Genomic DNA, 23,866 nt, shown 5'->3' with positions numbered 1-23,866 from the left:
GTTAAACACTTAAGTTCCAGAAAAATGATGCAAAAAATAGTCTTTAATGAAGCACCACTCTAAATAATCAAGTTTTTAAGCTCAAATACAAACAATTTAACATCTTACCACCCCCAATACTATTTATGTTCCAGCTAGATAAAAGAATTCAAATAACAAAACCTACCTTCTGAGCAGATTCCTTCTTTTTCTTATCCTCTTTCTTCCTTTTCTTGTCTTCCATTAACTGTTCTTCCCTTTCTTGCTCCTTCTCTCTGCCAAAACATGAAAAACAATGGTATGAGCACAATCAAGCTGTGTAAGAACAGCCACACGTACTATACCCCTTTCTCCCAAGAAAGGAAGTCAAGATACTAGATTCCTCTATATCATCATACTTCATTTGCATTTGAGGGTTTCAGTCTAATTGAGATAAGAAAAGCACCTTCTAGCTCAGTGTGGCCACAATCATGCCACTTGCTGCATAAAGGAAAATGCCTTTATTCAGATCAGGCCTCTTATGGCAGTACCCTATATAAATTATCTACATGTCTGATATTAGAAAACATCTTCAAGACATTTTGGCCAAAGTACCCTTTTAATTGGGTTGTGCTATTATTTAATGAACAGTCTCATGAATCTTTTCATATGGTAAAAAAAGGGAAGCTGTAATTTAACATAAGATGGTTTGGTCTGATACGACATTTATCTTCACAAGGGGAAGAAATTATTCTACTGCCTGTAGCTATGTCACTTCTAAGAGACTAGAAGTGTCATATCAAATCAAAACCATAATTTATTATACAAATCACTAATTTAATTTCTAGCCTATTGTACCCACCCACAGAATTTTTGTGATAAAACTTGTAATATAAATTACTTTCCAGGGAAACTATTTTTTCCACAAGAACATTCTTTCAAAAAAGGAAGAAAAATATGTGCAGCTGCTATTGTTGTCAAGCTACCATCTTGTTGCTATGTTTTGTACCAAATATGAAAGTACCAGAAAATGGTTAATTTACTGCACATATGCTATTGGCTGAGCTGTTTCTATGGTGAATCACATTTTCGTTAACCAATTCTCCTCACCTCCTTAAAAGTAAATTTAAGATCATGTTTTCAGCTCACTTGGAGTAATTCTTTCTATAGAGAAAGATTAAGACAAAGACAATTACTGTAAAAAGATGATCTGACAGATGACGGGTAGGATCAGAGACCAGAGTTGTGTACTTTACAAATGGGAAACAACTAACAAGTATAACCCATGATCTTTCAGAACAAGATTTTATAAAAACCAGAACAGCTTTATAAACAAAACTGGAATTTATAATTGTACTGAACTCTTTCTTGTATTTATGAACAAATCAAAGCTTTTTTGACCACACTTTAAAAAGCTTAGAGTTGTGTTGGCTTTGCTGTCACATAACTCAGTCTTTTCCTTCCATTGCATCTATATGGTATAGGTAATATTTTTGTCTGCATTTTCACTGGATAGTGCCAAGCCAGCGTACAAAGAGACATTTACATAACTAATCAATTCCTACAAAAATATTTTGAGAAGTTATGTGTTAAGAACTTCCTGATTGAGGACTTCAAAGAACTCTCTTAAAGAGAAAAGATTCTATGCACAGTAATAAAATGTCTTCCCGGTTTCCTAAAGTTCGGCTCTCCTTCATGGACAGAGAAAATGGATAAGGGCAAGATGAGTCCTTAGCAGCAACATCCTGAGGTTATTACCAAATACAATTCACACGTAATGGCAAGTTCAGCCTGCATTTAACAAAGTTTGAAGCAAGCATTCCACATCACACAGAACAGAGTTTTATGCACTCTGGTATTGCTTGAGCCAGTTCTTGCTCTTTTCTGTACAGCATACTTCCCAGTCCTAAACTCTGGCAAGCAAAAGCCCTGCAGGTTTTTCAGTTTTACTAACAGCACACGACATGAAGCACAGGGGAGGTTAGTATACTTCGCATTGTCTGTCATGGCATTGAGACAAAGTTCTCCTTTTTCTTTGAGCCATAGATTGTAAGCAATATGAAAATGCTCTCCAGTGACACCCTCATCTTTCAGAGTTACTATAACCTCAATTTATGTTTGTACTACTTTTGTACTACCAAGCTACGTGTGCCTTTGGGGCTGTATACTACTTCCAAAAAACTTTCTTGCAGCAGGCAAAAGTTTAAAAGCTGTCTTAAAAGAGCTGCTGAAAAAGGGCAGGATCAAAATACAAAATGACTTCCAGTAACTGCCTGGCACACAGACAGCCTTCTACTTAAAAGCACCTTCCTTAGTTTTGTGAGCTGAAGAGCAAGGAATAGAAAAGAATGAGGAAAAGGTCATATTCACAATCAAAGCTGAAGCTATGGCTTACAACGACATGTAGCACTAATAGTAAAAGGAGCCAAGGATAGAAGATCTATAGCCTGAAAGTAGACACCTAGTTATGGTCATCTGTCTTTGTGTTAAGTTCAGGACAGGGAGATTGCTACTGCTGCTGCCTTATTTTCAGACATACACAGTCAAGTATCTATGGTACTAAGGCTGCAGAGAAGCCCTTTGTTTTGCATGACGACCTCCCTTCTTCTGCTCTTTTAGTAGAGGTGTGCATTTAATATTCCACTGGGCATATCATCAACAACTACAATATAGCAATAATCAATACTTAGTAATTTAGGCTTGAATTCATATAAGCACGCACCTAAGTTGTACTGAGGTGGAAGGGATCTATTTGAACACTTGGGCTGCATCACACGTACAAGACCATAAAGTTCCTGGCAAAGCGTAACTGAAACCTCACAAACATGTAGGAAGTATGAAGTTGTACTCTACAAATGACAGAGCAAGAATTGATGCTATAGACACGCTAACAATGTACCACTACGTTGAAACTTCACTGATTTGGGGGATGGTGGAGGGTAGAATAGCTTATTGCCATTTTGAGTATCACACTTGCCATCTTCCCACTTTCACTCTTTGATGCATTTCACTAATATTTGAAGTTTTGTAATCAATGGTTTCCCTTTTCAGTCATACACAAGAGGCTTGTTAAACACAAACTTAACTTGCAGTGTTAAGTGTTCTGATAAATTTAACACAAATAGAGTTTTCAAGTACCTCACTGATTCATTCAGAAGCCAACACTGCCTATTAGCCTTCTCTCCTTAGCTAAAAGATAATTCTTCCTGGTCTGGTCAAGGGAACTGGGAGGTCCACCATGTACATTCCAGCAACCAGCTGCTTAAATTGACAAGACCAACATGGGGAGAAAATCCATCAACTCCAAAGGAGTGAATTTAGAGTCATACAATGGGGTGTGGTTCCGTTTTTTGTTACCAGCAGGTAGTAAAGGGTACACGGACACACCACAACCCTGAAGAGGAAGTTTGCTAAATAGCAAACAGCAGCCAGCTTTTTACTCTATCTAGCTTTCTTCAAGAACGCATATGTCCATCTTAAAAATATGACCTAACTGCACTTTAATATTTCCCACAAATCTTAGAATCAACATTACTGAAAAGTATTTTAAAAGCGTCTTTAATTCCAAGTATTTAAAGTAAGGCACACTAACAGCTTACAAATGAAGAGAAACTATAAGCTGTAATCCCAAAATTTTATTTATAAAAAAACCAAAACTAAACCAAACCAACCCAGTAGCTATGATGCAGTATACTCAATAACTTACCTAAGTTCTTATAACAACCTCTTCTGGCTAAGACAAAAGCAGTCATTTCAAGACAAAAAAAAAATGTTTTTCAGCTAGTTAACTAGAGAAGTAATAGAAAATACTTGTTAAGTCCAAGTTATTAAAACAGATAGCCATTTCAGGAAAACAAGAAAAAAAAATAGGTATTCAAGAAGTGTGCCCTCCTCCAAAACAATTTACCAGTTTTGGAAAAATGTTAATTTCCTGCAAAATCCCAACATTCATTTTTCCAGAAAGCTATTTTAAAAAGACTTATTCTTGCAACAGATAGGCTTGAGGCACAGGTAGAGGACAGAAGTTGTCTTCAAAGTTCTTGCTATCACAAACTTAACTGTGAGACAAGATGACGTACTAGGTATTACACACTATCTGCTGTCAACATGCTTTGATAGGTAGAGATAAAGCACCACACAGAGTATTAGTCTACGCAAAACCCCCACAACCCTATAAAGTCACCCTCAAGCTAAAATGGCAGAAAAATTGTAAGTAAAATGTAAGAAATGAAAATTCCTAGAAACTCAGGAGTGGCACTTCTGTGTATGCAACTCTCAGCTCCTTCCATAGGGCTATAGGACAACAGTGTAACAGTGTTTGGAAGTTCCTCATACGTAAAGATGTGGACTAGATGCCATCACTGTGTCATCTTCCCTCCTCTTGACCCCATGCTTTACTTTCTTTCAGTACAGTTAACTTGGTTTAGCTATACTATAACACAACACAGGAGTGACAGTAAACTTCTACAGGTGCATCCTGTTCTCTGCATTGTAATAAGCATAGGATGAATTACAAATCTGCTTTCAAATTGTGAGCCAACTTCTGTACCTTCTTCCAGAATACAGGGGATTCCGAAACTACACTTGTAGGATCGGCAGCACTTTAACAGAACAAGCTTTTATCTATGCAGCTACAAGATCACATTAACAACCGTTAAATTTTCCCTAAAGGCTTTAGCCATAACTAGCCAGAGCTAAAGGCCATCACCTTATGTGAGATAATGATTTGCATGCATAGACCAGTCTCACTCACAAGGCAGCACTTGAGCTATTAACTAACTCTTTCTTAGACAGGCCTCTAGTGATCCAAAAATATCAGACCACAAATATGTTTCTAATCATTTAGAAAGAGGCAAAAAGACTCAAAGCTTGAGGGACTAAACCAGAAATTTAATCTACAGTAAGGTATCCAACTTCAATCAAGATTTGAAGCAAGAAGAATTTCCAGTGAACTCTGACTACAAGCATCTAGCTTCTCAGCATTTCTGTAAGTCTCCTCAGTATTTTGATAAATTATACAGCCTGGATACCAGCAGAATTAGGCATCACACACTGGTGTCTCAGATGTGTTAAAAACCACCTTTCTAACAAGCTCAAGGCCAGGTATGCTTCCAAGGCAAAAGCTCCTCTCAATCTAAACAGGGACAAAATCCCTTAGAGAAAAGTAAGCTGTCTTCAACACTGCTATTTCATGAACAGCTTGCTGCTGCCACTGGAGAAGAAGGTTTCATATTCTTCCACTTTATTTCTCTTCATCAAGCTCTGTCCCTGCCCTTCCCTTGCTTGAGCCTTCTCTGGAACACAGCTGATTGTAGGGCAAGCAAATTCAAGTAAAAAACTCACCTGGACCATTCCCCCCATTTTGTAAATAGAATTAGCTTAGAGTATTATCAGACAAACACCAGAAGTAGTGTGCATAAGCAGCAAGGAATCTTCTCCTTTCAAAGGAGCATGTTAAATTGGTTGCAATTGAATGAAACTGCACCTTATTTTATCGCAACACCTCTCCACACAGCACCCAGTTAAAACTCTATAAATTGTATCACAGAAAGATCTACCAGTAAAAGGAGCGTATTTCCTTTTGAAACAGACTCCTACATTGTTCTAATATATTAAGGAGAATGTTTCCTCTGGACTGTATTTAGTCCTTTATCCCATACTCTGCATTTGTGACCTGAGCATTGTCACCTGCATCTGTGCAATTCTCCTAACTGTAACAGGGGCTTTATTGGTACAATCCTCTAGTGTAAGAGTACTTATATATAAATACATTAAAAAGCATAAGGTGATTAGAACGAAGGGTCATGAGCAATGAAGAAAAAGCATACTACAAACTCCCAAATGAGTTCTTGCACCTTGAGGTGCAAGCCCTTCTTGCTGCAGCAAAGAATACTGGTAGTCTACTGCTTCGAATGCTTAAGGTGGATGAAAGCTTTTAAATTGTATCAGGAAGCTGGATGTCAGAGACTAAAAATGAAGCAAAATTAAATGCACTGCTACTGGAGTATAGAAATCTTTAGCTTTACTTCTACTTCCATTCAACATATCCCACTTAATAGACACGTTCCATTATTTCAACAGCATGAGAAGAGTATGCCGTGTCCAAACACGCAAGTGTGCTCCAGCACATTTAAACAGAACATCAAACAGAAGCAAGACATAACACAGCATGGGATAAATCCCAGGGTTGACAGACCCTAAATTTCTAAAGGTAAAATTAATTCCAAAAGACTAAGCTGTGTAAAGAGTTATGATCTTGCTGATCAAAAGATTCAAAATGGGATTAATTCATTTTATAAAAAAAAATGTTAAAATGCAGAACATCACAGCCACCTTTCTTGTTAAGCAATGCTTGCATGCATAAACTAGACAGATGTAAGCCATACAAAAGCTGGTTAAATAAGAGATAGCCATTCAGAAAGTCAGTATTTAGGCTGAACTGACAAAAACAGAGTATGAAATTATTTTAGGCCAAATGACTTCTGATGTTTATATGGAAAAAAACCTGATCCTTCAGAATAGCACCCCTGAAGATTCAGAGTATAAAAATTTCAAGGAGAAAAAAAAAAGGAAATTACTTGAAATATGACTTAAGTTTACAGCATCATTGAACAACTGCAACATTGAAGTAAACGATAAACTATGCAGTTTAAAATCAACCAGGTAGTAAAAGGACAATTGTCCCACACTTTTTGAATGAAAGTGAAATCAAGATATCCGAACTCAGCTCTTCAGTGGAGTATGAAATTAGAACTTTGTATTTGTAACATGTATGTTCATAGCATAACACGTGTAAGACAATAACAAAAGTGTGTCACCCCCCGCCCCACCCCAGGGCAAGCTGTGGATTATATACACAGACAATATACGCTTCGCCATGGATTAAATGAAAAGACTTTAGAAAGTGTGGTTTTAGAAGTGCTCTGTAAAGCAGTGTTTTCAAAAGGCAAAAGATTATTGCTCGTCAAGGAGTTAGAGTAAGCTGCTTTTTTCTCCTCTTTGGCTGAAAACCAAAACAGCGTCACAGCAAGAAGTTTGCTTACTTTAAATAGCATATCTGGAACAACTGATATGCCTTTATCGCAGCAAAACATCAGTAATTTGAAGCTGCTGTAGAAAAAACCCCAACTTTAAAACATCGGCATACTGACTTCACTAAAAGCGTGCTTTTCTAAAGAAAGACCCCTTATAGACTTAGACTTGTTAATAGGGTAAGGTTAGTTCCTTGTAGAGTATTCTCTCTCTATATGCACAATGATTTACATACTAGAATGAAAACAGCTCTGACCATAAAGGGCTGTTTACTTTAAAGAACTGGACAGTATAAGCCCTGCAATACAACAACAAACACTCACAAATATGGAGGTTTGTTCTCAACCCTTCAGCAACTGCTTTGGGGGGAGGGGGTCAATTTCAGTTTTAAAAGTCTCCTGTTATTAAGAAAACCTTGGATTGTGTAAAAAAAAAAAAACGAACTGAAATGTTCTTAATATTCCATATTTCTTGCTTGCACTCCTTTTATAGAATTACTCTTTCCAGCTGTATCACTTACATACATTAAAAGAATGACTTCCAGGTATGATCTAAAGTTTCCAGATGTTAGCCACAGTTGATAAAAAGGGAAGTTTTACAGAAATGGAGAGCTATAGCCAAAGTTCCAGAATGTAAGAACTGAGCAAGTTTTCTCCCCTACTTCAGTCTTCGAATGCTTCAGAGCTCTTACAGACCAGTAATTATTATTTCATAGCATGAGCACTCACGCATACCAGACACAGATAAAGTGTGTTTAGAGAATTGTGAAATGTGGTAAAAATAGCCCAAGAACGGCAAAACATTCAGTTAGAAATCTGCTTGTAATTAGGATGTCCAGTATTTTTTCTATCTTATCAGAACATTCATTCAGCAAGACACAGTTCTATCCAGGACTTCAAGGTTTTACTGATTATCAAATAACCTTATTTTCCTCTCAAAAGTATTCACACGTGTAAAAAGGTCTATTATCTACAACTGTTTACTAAGAAAAATATTTTTGTGGTTCTGAAAGCCACAAAAAATACATAGAAAAATGAATGCATAACAAATGAATATGCAACAGTAAATGGATAACAGCTACCACAATAAAATCTCAACAAAGAACCTGTCTCTGCTACAGGCTTAGAGAGAAACAAGTTTTTTTTGTCAAGGAAGGAGCTGGCAATCCTCAAGTAGTACAGTTGAGATCTCTGTTCCACTACAAATGATCTATCCTGGTAATATGTACTCTTTCAAACCCTAATTCTTGCTAAGCCATACTTTCAGCAGATAAGATGACAGACTACCTGGCAAAATATTTCTCTGTACCTTCCATTAAGTGAAGTCCTTTAATTTCTGCAATTATGGGTGGGTGGGTGGGTGGGGGCTATCAAAGCTCTGGACAGATGACCACACTGAGGGAGCTGCTGCTGAACTTTCCTTTGCGTGCAAAAGACTTCTTTTCGCTACACCATCCAAAAAGAACACTTTACCTACCTCACTGTGAATATGGAAATACTTCAAGAGTCCTACTTCGTCATACAACACGGGCTTTGAAATAAACAGGCTATCTGGGAAAAGTGCCACATGTCAGTTAAAGGATTGCTCATTAGTCTGCAAGTGCAGTATACACAAGTATTTGCCAGTACTGCTTTGTATTAAAAGTTTAAGAGATGTAAACTCTACCAGTTCTATAATCTCAAATGGTTTGCATATCAGATGTAAACTCTACCAGTTCTATAATCTCAAATGGTTTGCATATCAGGAGAAAAAAATCCTTTCATTTGAAAACTAACAGAAGAAGAGTTACACAGTTTTCCTTAAACAGTCCTTTCCAGTTTTGTTTTTTTTTTAATTTTTTTTTAATTATTATTTTTTTAAACCAATTCATCTTTTGGAACTAAGTGACACTTTCTGTGCTAGATACATGATACTCTTACTGGTCTCACCATCAGAATCACAAATTCTGATTGAAGGGACCTCTGGAAGTCACCTGCAGTCTGGTCTAACCCCACACTCAAAGCAGAGCCATCATCAAGCAGGTTGCTCAGGACCTAGTCACGTTCAGAGTATCCCCAAGGACAGAGACACTATTACCACTGTGGAGAGCGTATTCCCTTTTTTTTTTTTTTTTAAACTATACCCATTGCATTTGCCTCTCCCCAATATCTACTCAGAATTTCTTTTCGGCAACTTGTGTTTGCTGTCTCTTGTTTTGTCACTGTGCACCACCTCCAGGAAGAGTCCGGCTCTATACCCTCCCATTAGACAGCTGAAGACAGCAGTAACATTACCCCCTTAGCCTTCTAAGGCTGAATAAATCCAGTTCTCTCAGCCTCTCCTTGTGCAAGATGTGCTCTAGAACACTAATCATCTTAGTGGCTATTTAATGTTAGCCTCTTTCCTGGATGAGAGCCCAAACTGGACACAGTATGTCACTTCTCTTGACCCACTGGCTATAGCCTTGCTAATACAGCCCAGCATGTAGCTGGTTTCTTAACAGCAAAGACACCCTGCTGATTCACATTCTACCTTTTCTTTGTCAGGACCTTTGGGTGTTTTTTCTGCAGAGCTACCTTCTCATCAGTGGATGCCTAACCTATGCTATAGCACAGGGTTATTTTGCCCCAGGTGTAGTATTTTCCATTTACATTTGTTGAATTTCAAGAGGTTTCTGTCAGACCATTTTCTCCAGCCTACTGAGCTCCCCCTGAACAGCAGTCTTACCCTCCAGAGGTGTCAACCACCCAGCCCAGTTTACGACCACCTACGAACATGCTGAGGGTATGTTCCATCCCACTGACCAGGTCATTAATACAGACGTTGAACACTATTAGCCCCAGCGTTAACTCCCACGGGGTACCATACTGCCCAGCTGCCAGTGGACTTTGTATCGCTGACCATAATCAACTTGGTATCACCAACTCTGGCAATCCAGCTCTGGAATCATTTTTCAAAAAAAAGTATTACCTTAGAGTAGAATGAACAAGTATTTCTGTACTTAGTGGTCCAGTGAACAGGGAAATAATTACAGATATGTCTTCTGCAGAAGAACTGCCACAGAAAGCCCTAAATGAGCTACCCTCCACTTCAGGGGTCTGTATCAGTACACCGCTGCATGGTGCAGCCCAGATCGACTCCACAAGTCAAGCTCAAAGCTCTACTGGCAGCTTTACCAATGCCTCACTGGGGCTTTGAACTGGTTACAAATTGTGACGCAAGTGAAGTTGATGAGCATTACTGCCACCTTACTAACGCATTGTTGTAGGAATATATGAGAAGTGCTATAAAAAAACCCCTGTTTACTGTTAATCTTCTGACTGCAGTTAAAAAGCAAATGCTAGCTCCTGACTATGGTGTAAACTTAATTTTAACAAAAGCAGCTCTGTAGCTTCTTAAGATTACAAACTTCTGTCTTAAATGCCAAGAATAGAATTATTTTTTAACACAAAAAAAAAGTCCTAAGAAACTAATCTATTTGCTATGGTAACTATGCTACAGTATGCACAACAATTATGACATTTGTTTTAATGTCAGAATGTGACATTTCAGAAAGAATTCTGAAAAAGTATAACATAGTTTAATTAAATGAAACATTTTCTGCCAGAGCATCATTTGTGGCACCAGCACAGGCCTTGTAGACAGTAAGAAACTGGATCATACAGAATCTTTGACAACAGGAGTTGTTACATTTAAAACACACTTTAACATTTCTTGGACTATGACTGACATTTTAATATTTGTGTTTCTCAGCCATAAAAAAACAGAGACCTAAAACCCAGCCTGGTAAAGATCCAAACTACCTGGAGATACAAGACAATTTTAGGGGAAGGTGGAAGTAAAGAAAACATTAGATAATACCACATTACACAGTGTTATTGCTGTAGTTTAACACACTTTAAAATATTGGAGGTTTTCTTAACTTTTGTGGTATGGCAATTCAGGAGGGATCAGGAAAAAAAATGGAAATATATGTACGAGTGAAGCAGTTTCTATTTAGTGACAGTTAAATTACTGAAACACCTCCCCACACCCCCCAGACAGAAGCATGCTGCTTAAAAGCAGCTTCTACTGAATGACAGGGTGCTTGGAATTCTACCTGCCTGGGGATATTATAAGGAAACCCTCACAGCATCAGAATGGTATAATTTATACTTCATTTTATAAGTGATCTGATTGTTTACTTTTATTCAGTTTCCAAAGAAACACTCTAAATTCACTTGCTATAAAAACCAAAACACTTTATGCATGTTAATTAATAGCCTGACAAGCACATTACATACCTCCAGATCTGTACAATATTGTAAAATTTTCCATATACAGTGCTTCAGGGCACTGTAGTAACGAAAATAACATTTATCAAACTGTAAGTCATTATTTTAATTATACTAAATCAAAATACTAAAGCAAGAATGTATTTAATTTTATCAGTGGGAAGTTAAGAACAAGGTTTTCCACACAAAGTTATTATTCATCTGTTGTAGGCCAAGCTGGAAGAACCAGCAAGTTATGGCTGCTTGAACTTCTAATACGTTAAAAAAAAAACAACTCTTAGAGCTTGCTCAGATTTTCTTGGCAAAGGTGTATATAAGGTTTGTATTTTCTACTCCAGTTATTGCCTGCGGCAATATTTATTTTTAACAGGTAAGAAAATTCATTCAGCTACTTCTTGCAAATATTCAGTTATAAAGTTTCAGGACTGTCATGATCCCTATCAGGAAACCTAAATTAAAGGCAGAAGGAAAAGTAAGTAACATATTTTGCAGGTCTGGGAAACGCTGTGTAAGTCTTGCCAAATTACTGTCTCTTCAAACAAATCTATCTGCGTATGTTCAGTATATTCAGCTGAAGCTGGGCAGGTAAATTCTTGATATTCCATTATTACTAAGCATGCTCCATAAATTAAGGCTTATAACTAGGGTTATATGAAGAATTCTCCCCCCTCCCCCAATTGCTGTTCTTGAAGACTACAAACTATGGTCTACCCTCAGTAGAGGCAAAACTATTCCTCTTCATCCTTATGCCAGCTGAGCTGAGAGCTGAAGCAGGACTAAAGGCGAGTAAAAAAACCCCGGGAACAAGCTGTACAAGCAGACTGCAATAAAGCAGGACAAAGATCCAGGTGCTTTCAATTTGAATCCACCATAACGCACATGCACAAACCAGCACTTGCATTCAGCTATGCCTCACACTTCACTGGGCCACTTGGTTCCTTCCTAAAGCACTTTAAGTTTTGAAGCCCCTTGTTTTAAACCATATTTGTGTGTTTTGTGCAATGAGTACAATGCGAATGTAGCATCCTGTATGAAACAAAAAACTGAAACCGTGTATTTGCATGCATGAAGCATGGCAAATAACTTCATTTAATGCTATTGCGCCTTATATAATTAGACAAATGGCTAGCTGGCTAAGTCTTAAACAGATGTATACTTTTCAGAAGTTCATCGGTATCTTATAATTTTAATGACAGTGTATAATCATAACCCTCCTCCATCAGATGAGGGAAAAACCACACAAGAGATTGCTATGTATATTGTTATGTAATAGCCAAATACTAGATGCTATAAGAGCTGATTATCAATCTTGGCAATCACAAAGCTCAAATACAGACAGTACTCAGTCTGAAGTAAGAACTTGTTTACCAGCTAAATACCATGGATTAGTAAGCGAGTTCTTAGAATGCAATAAGGATTATATACACTCACTTCACAGTGAAGTTGCAGTTAAGCACAGTGTATAATGAACTTGAATGAGAAAGAGATCTGCAACTGGCAAAATTCAGTCTGGACTATGACTAGATAACACATGTTCAAGTTCTCATACTGACTCTAAAATGCAACTGGTACATCCACTACCCTCTCACCCTCTGCTACTTTTAATGATATATTTCCTTAAGAAATACCAGCTATGTTTAGCAGCTCAGTGGAGTTGTATACTTTTTTTTTTTTTAATTTCGAATTGACTTGGGGGAGGGAAGGATGACATATAGTAACACACACCCCACAATACAGCACTTTCCCAGGGTATGTTACAAAACAAGCGACTGCATGACCTGCTCAAGGTTACAGAATGACTCCATTGCTCACTCTGAATTAAAAACTGGTATCCTCCTGACTCCTCCTGTATTTTCACTAATAAAATACCACTACTGAACACTTGCACAGCTCCTTTCATCACAGGATGTCAAAGGTCTTTATAAATATTAATTAAGCATTGCAACAACACTAAGAAGTATGTAAAACTTAATTCTGCACATGAGTAAACCCAAGCAAAGAACAAATAACCTATGTTCAAAGTCATAGGACAAGTCAGCAGTATGGAGAATAAATGGCTCTTGCCATTAAGGAGCACTCCATTAGAAACAAGGACATAATTAACACTCCAAATGTGATGTGAACAGTGAATACATTACTATAAAAGCCTTGGTCATGCTCAGTCCTGCAAAGATGACACTAAATTTCAGGCAGCATTCTCATGAAGATACTAAGTTTGGTTTCCTCCAAACACAGAAAACAGTTCTCATGAAATTTTTAGTAAAATTCTGTTTTTCCTGACTGGTAACTTTCCTTAGAGGAGACAGGTATGAGTGTGATAGTCTTTGGCACTTTTACAAAATTAACAAGTAATATCAAGCTGAGACACAATTAAAATATGAATTCTGACCCCACAAATGAAAGTAAGCTACTTCTTAATATTCAATCATGTACCTCAGTAATTAAGGAAGCAAAATACCTATTTAAGAACTCAATATCCACTCTCAAAAGAAATAACCTTTACATATGTTTTCAGCAAACTATATTGTAGTCATCACTTCATCAAGTACTTCAGTGATCTTACAATTTAACATGTCCACGCTTTACCCGCTGCAAACATTACTTTACAATTATCTACTCTTTCCAATGATCATAACTATCATGAGACACTGATCTGTAACACTCAGTTCTAGTGTGAAAGCCAACCATGCTAAAACATACTGAAGTCAATTTGCTTATATGTGCTGACACATTTGCTGACTTTAATGACAGGAGTGAGATTAATTTTTCCATTACCCGTTAGCCCACCAAAAAGACCCCAAAAGGTAACAAAGCTCTGAACTCCTACAAAAATTCCTTTTTAAACCGTTTGAGAATCTGACATTAATATGACTGCAAAAAATACTTTTGCTTTGGAGAAAGACTACTGTTTTCTACATAAGACAAAACAAATCAAGTTGCACTAAAAACACTTGCAAATTAACTTCACAGTGAACCCTGTGTTAGAAAAGGGAACTTTGTTGTTACAATGTCAATAAAGAAATTAAATGAAAAATTGTGTAATTCATATTTCAGCCCAGCAACTTTTTGGGGTTTTGTTAGGTTTTTTTTGTTTTGTTTTTTAAAACAGCTCAAGCACAAGTTTTACTTCCCACCAAAATAATAAGATTCAGTGAAGGCTGACAAAGTTGGCCAAATGAAAAACAGGTTTTTTGTTTCGTGTTTTAAATTACAAAGTGTGTTTTTCTTCTGACTACAGAATGAATGTCTGGGTCTAGTGGTTTTGTTGGGGTTTTTTTTTGGTTTGTTTTTGTTTGGGTTTTTTTTTCCCCCTTTCAAAAGGACATAATCTGGCAGTAGAAACTTACTCTCTGGGCAATGAAGGTGTGTATCTCTATTATAATTTCATCTCAAGTTCTCTTACAGCACAAAACCAGAGAACAATTCGGTATTGTATTTGATACACAGCTTTCATTGCATGAAGCAATTTTTCTTCCCTCTTACATGGGACAACAGCTAGTTAACATAGTTTATGTTATCACTGAAGCATTATGCCTTCAACAGAGGACTGATGAGATTTAACAGCTAGGCTTCAATAAATGGTATTCCACCTCCCACCCCCAGTAATTCTTTGGAAATCAACAGCCCAAAAGTTGCTGAGTTTTCCTGTGTGAAACTAGTCACCCAACCTTCAGCAAAAAGGTCTTGAAGATCCTCATCAACTCATTACCACTTAGAAGTATGACCAAGTTCAAGATCAAATACTGCTGAGATGTGTCCAAATGGACTTGGAAACAAAGAGAGAGCAACCTTTTAGTCTGCAGCCACAGAAGCTTTACGTCAACAGTGGTAGTAGTGTACACTCTCCAGACAAACAGATCTACTACAGACATAACCATTAGGCAAGTAATTTTCCAAGTCTGGAAAAGCACAGGTATGTGATCCTTTTGTTACAATACAGTATTTCCAAGTTCATGCTTTGGTTCTAATGATTAGTCAAAACCATTTTTCAGTGCACTTAGTCAGTTCTCAATAGAGTTTCACTATATACACAAAGCTAATGATCCCTAGCTTTTATCTAGTATTATGTATAATGGATATCCTATGCAAAACGTCTAATTGTGTTGCAGTGTATTCCCACACTTTTAAGACATACTGCTTAAGTCACGGAGTATCATATCTATACAAAGAAAGGAATCAGAACTGTACTGTTACAGATCGTGGTTGTACTTAAGGTCATCAAGATTCCACTGTAGATGATAATAAAGTCAGGACTTGCCATGCCAGTACTACAGAGATGCTATAAATACTGTATCACTAACACACCCTATTTTATAAGGCTACTATTCAGTATTTGTTGCCTATAGGGTAATTACAGATGATGAAAAACTAAAATCCGGTGAAACAGCAGTGCTAAATTAAGCCAGCTGTTCCACAGCAAAAAAAGCTTAAATACATTTACCACTTAAAGTGTAGAATTAAAACAAACTGTCCTGTCACGCATCAACTTTGGCATGCATTTTGAGATACACTCTTTACAATATACAAACTAACATAAACTTCTTCCCTCCCTACTTTTATATGAAGATTTAAACACTGATAAAAGTTACCTTGACAAATTCAATCAAATCAGCTGTCTCCTTTAGATGGCTTTTACAATCAGATGCACACCACCATTCATACGGATGGAGTGGTATTTGTAAGATGTATACATGACAATGAAGTGAGCAATTTTGTTAACACACCATGCCCTCTTGTTCTGTGGCTTGCATCTGCTGTTAAGGCAGAGATCAGTTCTCATTAAAGCCTCAATGAGGATGAGAGACTGCAGACCCTGCTCAAGAAACTAGGTAAATCACAAGTGCATTAAGTCCTCTCCTTGCTGCATGGCTACAGACACCCCAAAGGCCAAAACATGAGACTTACAGTCATAAAATATAAGTGAATAAGTGAAAGGTGTGGGTTTTACTACGGAATTTGAGCTGCTCTCAATCAATAAAGAAAACCAAACTATGTGAGTGCAGTTTGCTCAAAATAAAGAGATATGCTAGACTTGGTATCTATTTTTAAAGCAGCACGACCTCAGGGGCACTGAAAAATGACTGTGTTTGACTCTTAGGGAACCTCCAAATGTGTTAAGCACACAGATTCTTCGCAGAGCCTGGTACGGAAGTGTTTTTTGTTTGCCAGATGCGTGCTTCTCACCCTTCTTACTGCAACCAGCTGGCCATCCTTTTCATTAGCCATTTTCCATTCAAAAGTGAGATCAATAAATTATTATTCAAAACATCACAACTCAATACTTTATGTCATGAGTCATGACTAATTAAGACGTAAGCTGAAATTATTGACTGGCACACAGAATGAAAACTAGAGAATTGTAAAGAAACTGTGTGTAGGAAACAGGAAAAAAGAAAACAACAACCCAGTACAAGTGCAAGACATGACTTGTTTTAAACTAAAAGAAACTTATAATCCTTCCTCATGAAGTTACTTAAGCAGCCAAAAAATTGAAAGCCTCTCCAAACTTGTGTCCTCATATTATCACTTGAGTTTTGAGGACGTAAAGAAGATGTGATCATTTGGATCTGGCATTCCAAGAAAATGATTACCTAGGATCTCAGAATGGCAGAAAGAACCAAATACTCTCACCAAGGCATGCAGCATCTACAAACACCACTCCCATTCTTCATCATCTAGAACATTATTTTTGCCTATCTGCAACTGTGAATTCTTCATTCATATGGAACACTGATCACTGTCCTGAATTGACAGTATCCTATCAACGTTCTCTGGAATCTAGTGGTTTGCTATTTGCCCAAGATACTGTCAAGAACAGTGGTGGGAAGACATGGACAACCAACATGTAATAGTAAGTAACAGTTGCATTGCTATATACTTACCTAAATTTCAAAGACTTAAAACTGCTGCTGTGTTTTTGAAGAACAATTAATTGCAGAATGCTTGATTTGACATTAGCTCTGCACCCTTCTTTCCTCACAAAGAACAAATTCTTAATAATTTTAACGGCCAAGATTAAATTTCTAAGCATATTATATCATAGGTCTGCGTTTTACGATATGACTGAATTATGTACCAAGGAAAATTCCTTCTGTTTTAGGAATCTCCCAGGAAAACATGTACAATATACTTCAGAAAGCTAATAAAAAATCAGTTTCCACACATAGCAAAGAAAAAACCTCACTCCCTTTTTTCATGTCTACAAGCACAATGTATTGGCACATAACACTTGTACAGACGTGTATAAGTGCCCCACTGTTCAAAAGTTTGCAGCATCTCAAAGCCTTTGATTTCTAACTTCTCCTCATGTTTTTAATTACTTTTGCTTCCATTAACTGATACGATAGAGAAAAACAATTTCTAAGTAAACATCTCAATACTTCTTTTTGTTTGCGGGGTGGGGTTTTTTGGAGGTGGGGTGGTGCTGTTTGTTTTTTAGTATTTTTAACTTGGTTTTTGGCAAGCTATGTTTGGAATGATAGAGACAGCTGTCAGTTCTCCATAGGAAGCATTATCAGGAAGGATATTAGAAGTTCAGTCAAGAGCTTTGTAACATCACAGTAAACTGCAACTGCCTAATGATAAACGCATTTTTAAAAAGAGACCACACCGAGGATAAATTAGGTTAACACCATGGTTAACACTAGAAATACTACTGTTTGTTCACATGTTTTTGCTAAAAGTAAGAACTAAAGCAGAAAGTTACTGGAATCCATGGAATAAAACCATCACAAGTAGCAGCCACTGCATTACGATGAAGTACTGTCACCCTAAACCGCACACCTTCCTGATTTAAATGGGAGAACCCAAGCCTTTGCTAACACAGTAGTGCATCTTAGCTGTAATCTGTGCAGATGACCAGAGACACCCATATAGTGGTAGCTTAGAAGAATGTAGAAATGTCTCTTCTTCATTCCAAAAGGAATGGAAAAGTGCTGAAAACAGCATTCTGCAGGCCGTACAATCATACCTGTTTAACAGCCTATTTAAAATTAACTAGCCACAATAGTTATGAGGTAGAAACAAAAGAAAGTCTAGGAAAAAGTCCATTAATAGGCAGAAATGATCACCACCTCTCACATTCAATAGTCTGATAAGCTATTTTTGATTCATCCATTTTTATAGTCCTGATACTGTGCGCCATTCCCTAGCTGCATTTTAAAAGTTAACTTCATTTCATGCCTTCTGGAAATAAAGCATAGATTAAACCACCTAGTCTAGACATGAAACACTTACTAATTGCTAAGTAAACAATCATTTCCTTATTTCTTAAACTAAGACATTAGAAAGTTTAAGTGAAAAGTGTTCACTGTATCCTCAGGCACTTGTATAAACTAAGGATAGTCTCCCACCAGGGAAAGAATTTAACTATGCTGTTATTTCTGTGGAATTAGTGTCTGCCCAATCTCAGCAGTCGCTCATCTGAAAGCTCCTCCTATTTGTATTGAGTGCAGAAGACAAGAATTTTGAAATCTTGATTGAGGGTTATCATTCCTTGTCTCTTTCCAGGAATGATAATTTACAGCTTAAGTGTTGAATTTTACTTGCTGCTTGTGTCATTCACAGACACAGTACCAGATCCATTTCCAACTTCAATCCCATTTAAATACCTCCTGCTTTTTAATACAGTAGCTTAGAATAACTTAGAAATTTTAAAGAACAGTAAATAATCAGTCTGAGGACTGGATATACATCTTGCTTGAAAAATCTAGTGTCCATTCATACTCAAGAAGGAAATATTTTTAAGTTAACTATGCATTACTATCAAAGAAAAAAGCTCTCATAGACTAAGTCAGCCTTGTAATATCTATATTCCAGAAAGCTTACATTCCTTCACAACATGGAAATTCACATCAGAAAGTTGCTTCAACATATAAAAATTCTAAGATGACAAGAACTTGCAAACAATATACAACATGGCATGCACCACTCTTTCTGCTATGGAAGAGCGAAATAAATTGTAAAGCAAGAGGTAATCCACAAAAGAATCTAAAATGAGGAAACCACTGAACTGCCACCTAAGAGATTACAAAAGAGCACCACCACAATGGTACACAAAAAATAAAAACGTTAAGTCATAAGGGAAAAACTGAGGTGGAAATTACAGTGATAAATGAAATTTACCATTTAACACGTTTCTAAAGTTCCAAGACTAAGCTGATTTGTCTTGTTAAATTCTCAACCCAAGTAGTGTTTGCTACTTTTAGGTAATTTTTGCCTTGTTGCATTATGTAAGATTAACAGCTTATTTTTAATGAAAACCATGCATTTCCCATGTTCAGCAATGATGTCATAAGACACAAAGAAATGCATAAAACTTAGAGACTAATTTTCAAAGAGTAACAGACATTTTTTACTTCTGAGTGGTTAAAAATACGCACTCTTTTTCAACATCAGTCCTAACAGAAAAATAGCTACATTAAAACCATTTAAAGCCTTCAGCATATAGACTCACATAAGTTCTGCATGTTTCCAGCAACAAAAATAATTTTTACCTCTGCTGGCAGTAGATCTGAAGACTCCTCCTGTCTTTAATTAACCTCTTCCTATCTACCACCGATGAATTTCGTAAAAGTGTGGAACAGAGCAGTTTCATTTTTAGACACTACACAAAAACAATGTATGATACATGACAGGAATGCAAGACATACACTTCACAAAAAACTGCACTTCTAATGTATTCAGTTAAACCTTCTCTCTATCCTCTTTAAGAAAGGTGGCTCTGCATAGAGACAGGTCAACTCTTTGCTGCTATAAAAAGTTGAAGGTTAAAATGCGTAAGCTGATGTGGGAGACTATTTCCTGCTGAAAGAAAAGCCCTTTAAACACTAGAACCTCAAATCTAATTTGTCAGCTTATTCATGCTTCCATGCATACTGCCAGTGCAAAGCATCTTTCTATGAAGCCACTGTATTGGAAAAATGGTCAACGCTACCTAGCAAAAAGGTTAGCATGACCTTAAAGTAAAAGTGATACAGAATTCAATCACTCACATAAGCATTTAAAATTCCAAATTTCAGGTGAAGGACCAGACCTTTACTTTAATCAAATCCATCTGCTATGCTTGAAGTGCCAGCTGGACTCATGGTAGTCACTAAGTATAATTTACATGTGGCTGACTTCTGTGGGAAGTGTACCAAGCAAGTGTACCTAAGTCACCAACTTTTTCTTACACTCTTTCTACAGAGTATAAAACCCCCATACATTGGGCACCACTGAAAACAACATCCTTACTTAAACCGGCCTTTGATAAGCTTGCTCTTAACATCTTGTTTTAAAGAGACAAAGGAGAACTTTATTCTGCCACTGAAGCTATCTCTGCCAACTTAAAATTAGGAGGCAACAGAGCTCAGAATGGAACAAGCTCAGCTGGGTCTCCCACTCACCATGGCAAGAATCTAGTCAGTAACACTGTTTTGAGTGGCAACTGGGTAGCAACTCTACTCTAAACTCAGCCACTCATCACTATATGGTTACAGTATTTCTGGAAGACCTGCTGGGAAGAACTGCAGTTTAATTACAGCATATTACCAGCTGTAATAGGTGAATAAAGCAAGAGCTGCCACAACAATGTCAATCTCTAACATAGCCCAGGCTTGTGCAACAAACCTGACAGACATCCAGTCAAAATGTCTTCTGAAGCCACAACCAAAGGGAATTGGGACTTGTAAACACTCGAACAGCTGAAACTGAAAGGGAAACTCAGCATTTTCCATCTGGCTCAGTTAGCAGGGTGCATAAAAAAGGACAGCGAGTAAAAAGAAAAAAAGGAGACCACTGTAATGCTCAAATTATTTTTATTCTGATTTTCATTAACTACCAATGAAATTTCTAGATGCAGCCTCAAAGTGCACACTGCTCAGGAACAATTCTTTCCAAATAGTGAGACACAGTCACGCTGCACACACCAGGAGACCGTGGGGCACTGTTACGGAGTGGGGGAGAAGAGGGAAAGGAAGGCTCAAGTGCTTCAATCCCTCAGAAGTGAAACATTTTATTGTTAAGTTTTCAATACTTGGATTGCTTTTAGGAGCTATTTAACTTCTTTGTTATTTTCAACAGACAAAATGAAAATTACTTCCTGGTAAAACATTGAGGTATTTGTTTGTTTGTTTTGGGTTTTTTAGTTTGTTTTCTCTAGCTATGTTCAATGTTAGTAATTTAGGAAAATGTCCTTACTATACATTTGCATAGGGCCTCAGTTAGCAAGAAATGGTACACAGATAAAGCAAATGTACCTGAGATAAAAACCAAACTCTACTTTGCTTTTAGAGCTTGGAACTAATGACATTTTGCCTGGAAAACAAAGTCCCTTTTACTGTGAAAATGGATTTAGTAATCCCTGCCAAGATTTTTAACAGTACAGAAAAGTAACTCGTAATGGTGATGTTCCATTCTATAACAGTATTTTAGATCAAAACCTCCTCCCTAAAGTGAACTTCTGAAATAACCAAAACCGTCCATACATTCAATAAAAGCTACTCAAAGCTAAGTTTTTACTTCAGGAAGGAAGAAAATACCACTCAGCGAACCTACAGCAGGCTTTGTCTTCTTTCATATTGCACTGAGGGATAACAATGTTTAAAGCCTCATTAAAAACTCCACAAGTGTTAAACAGAGAATGTGAATTTCAGTTTAATAAACAGAAAGATCACCTCTGAACTAGGTTTTCACTTCTATTTTAAAACATCAAAGAAAATCATGTACTTTTCAAGGATTTTTTTTTGTTAATAACACTAATATTTCTCAAGCTAGTATGCAGAGCAGCTTTTAAGCCCCAAATTCCTCTACCCTCAGCAAAAGCCCTTAGTCTGACCTGAAGACACTGCACCATGGTTTGTTATGGTTTATGACCCAGCTACATTAACCATATTCCTTGGTAAGTGGAAATCCACAACTGCTAAATGTGAGTTTTAAACACAGAACAGAACTTTTAGCATTTGAAATTTTGAGAAGGGTGAAATACACAATTCCATCTTTTTACCCACACTGTAATTCTAGTTAAATCAGTTTTGTTCCCATAAAGCCATACAGGAAAAAGAAAGCATCATTCTATTCACAATTCAATACAGCTGTGTACGACTGGCTTCAGCCCCAGGCCACAAGCCAGGAACTTCTGAGTTCAAGTCTGGCTGTGCCACTGACTGTCTGTGTGGCCTTCAGAGAGCCTCTGCATCTCCCTGGTGCTCCTGTACCTTACAGAATGGCACTTGCTTTGTTTGTGCAGGCTTTACCCAAACAAAAAACTTGAATTGACTTTGAGAGCAATTTTTACAATGGCTGTAATGCCTAAGGCCCACAAAGAAGTCTCCACATGCCTGCTCATACCCGGTAGTTTTTAGCTGTATTAACTGCCAACACGCACATATTACATATATGCATACACACACATACGTGATACAAACACAAATACCAAGATGTAGTAAGTTGGAAAATAGATAATTATTTCAAATTTGTTAAAAAAAACAGGACAAAAAACCAAAATCAAGTTATCTGCTACTTACAGAACAACCTACAACCTTGTTCTTATTAACCCACTGAGGCAGTGATGAAGTCTGTTTTTAACAGCTTAACATTAAATGCACCGGGCACACAATGCTCAAGCTAAAACAAGTACAACTACTAATATTTTAGTATATTACTTTAACAATAGAAAAATGGCCTAGGAATGTGAAGGTGAAAAAGGATTTAAGCTTAACCAAGTTACCCAGCACGAACTGAAACATCATTTAAAAGGTAAGTTTTCTTAAGAAAAGGATCAAGGGAAGTTACATAAACTTAAGCTGCCCATATACTTGCAAGTCTGCTGTAGAAGAGATTCACTTCACATTATCTAGACTGAAGCAGAATGTAATGGAGACTGACACTAGCTAACCTCAGCTGTTCCTGAATTCCAATGATCCAATCACACAAATACAGCTCATCACCTTTAAAACAGTATATGTTGCCTTTAAATCCACCCCTGGGAAAAAAACTTGTCCACAAAACTCTATCAAGACAGGCTGACTTTCCAAAAATTAACCTGTTCAGTTATTCATGGCCTAACCAGAGAGCTGGCTTAAAGAACTAAGCAACTGTAGCTTTTGTGATAAAAACAGTCACTCAGGGACTTCATCAGAAACAGCCGTTCCAGAATAGCTACCACGCAAAGATGCACTGGTTAAATGCAAATTCAGATAGCTTTTGCACAGGGAGGACTAAACTGGTTCAAACTGCTGAAAAATTACCTGCATGTAAGACTTGCAATTCTCCCATCCCAGGCCATTTACTAAAACTTTCCACTGTAACTCAGTGGTTTCAGAAGATATTTGCTGATTAAATCCTAGGAAGTTAGAGAAATACCATCATGAAGAAGTACATCTAAACAACTTATTAAGAAGATTAAATCCTTACCCAGATGAGATTTTGTTTTTAGTTTCCTACATCACACTATCATCAGTGTGTTTCCATCAGATGAAGCAGTAATGAATACTACAGCAAGGCCTGTATATTGGTTAGCAAGCATTCCTGCCAGGGTAATCTACATCTGCTCTGAATAGGATTACAGGACATGGGTAAAGACAAAATAAAATACAAATAACCCTAATGCCTTGTCCACTTTTTCTCTCTCAGCATTGTTTGGT

At 37.1% G+C, this 23,866-nt stretch overlaps 1 protein-coding gene across 26 annotated transcripts in view; it reads right to left on the bottom strand.

Moving 5' to 3' along the window:
• The window catches only part of TNRC6B (trinucleotide repeat containing adaptor 6B), a 146,877-nt gene that overhangs the window by 57,175 nt on the left and 65,836 nt on the right, over positions 1-23,866 (bottom strand). For 24 of the 26 annotated variants that reach the window (XM_052790756.1, XM_052790760.1, XM_052790766.1 and 21 more), the window contains one exon: positions 167-254. In XM_052790756.1, coding sequence (XP_052646716.1) covers positions 167-254 — 88 coding nt within the window. Of the gene's footprint in view, positions 1-166; positions 255-3,664; positions 4,000-8,298; positions 8,536-23,866 lie in introns of those variants that run through there. The other 2 variants (XM_052790775.1, XM_052790774.1) reach the window with 2 other exon arrangements.

This window comes from Harpia harpyja, chromosome 6 (assembly GCF_026419915.1).
Source record: "Harpia harpyja isolate bHarHar1 chromosome 6, bHarHar1 primary haplotype, whole genome shotgun sequence".
Classification (NCBI taxonomy): Eukaryota; Metazoa; Chordata; class Aves; order Accipitriformes; family Accipitridae; genus Harpia; species Harpia harpyja.
This window is presented reverse-complemented; position numbering and strand designations above follow the sequence as displayed.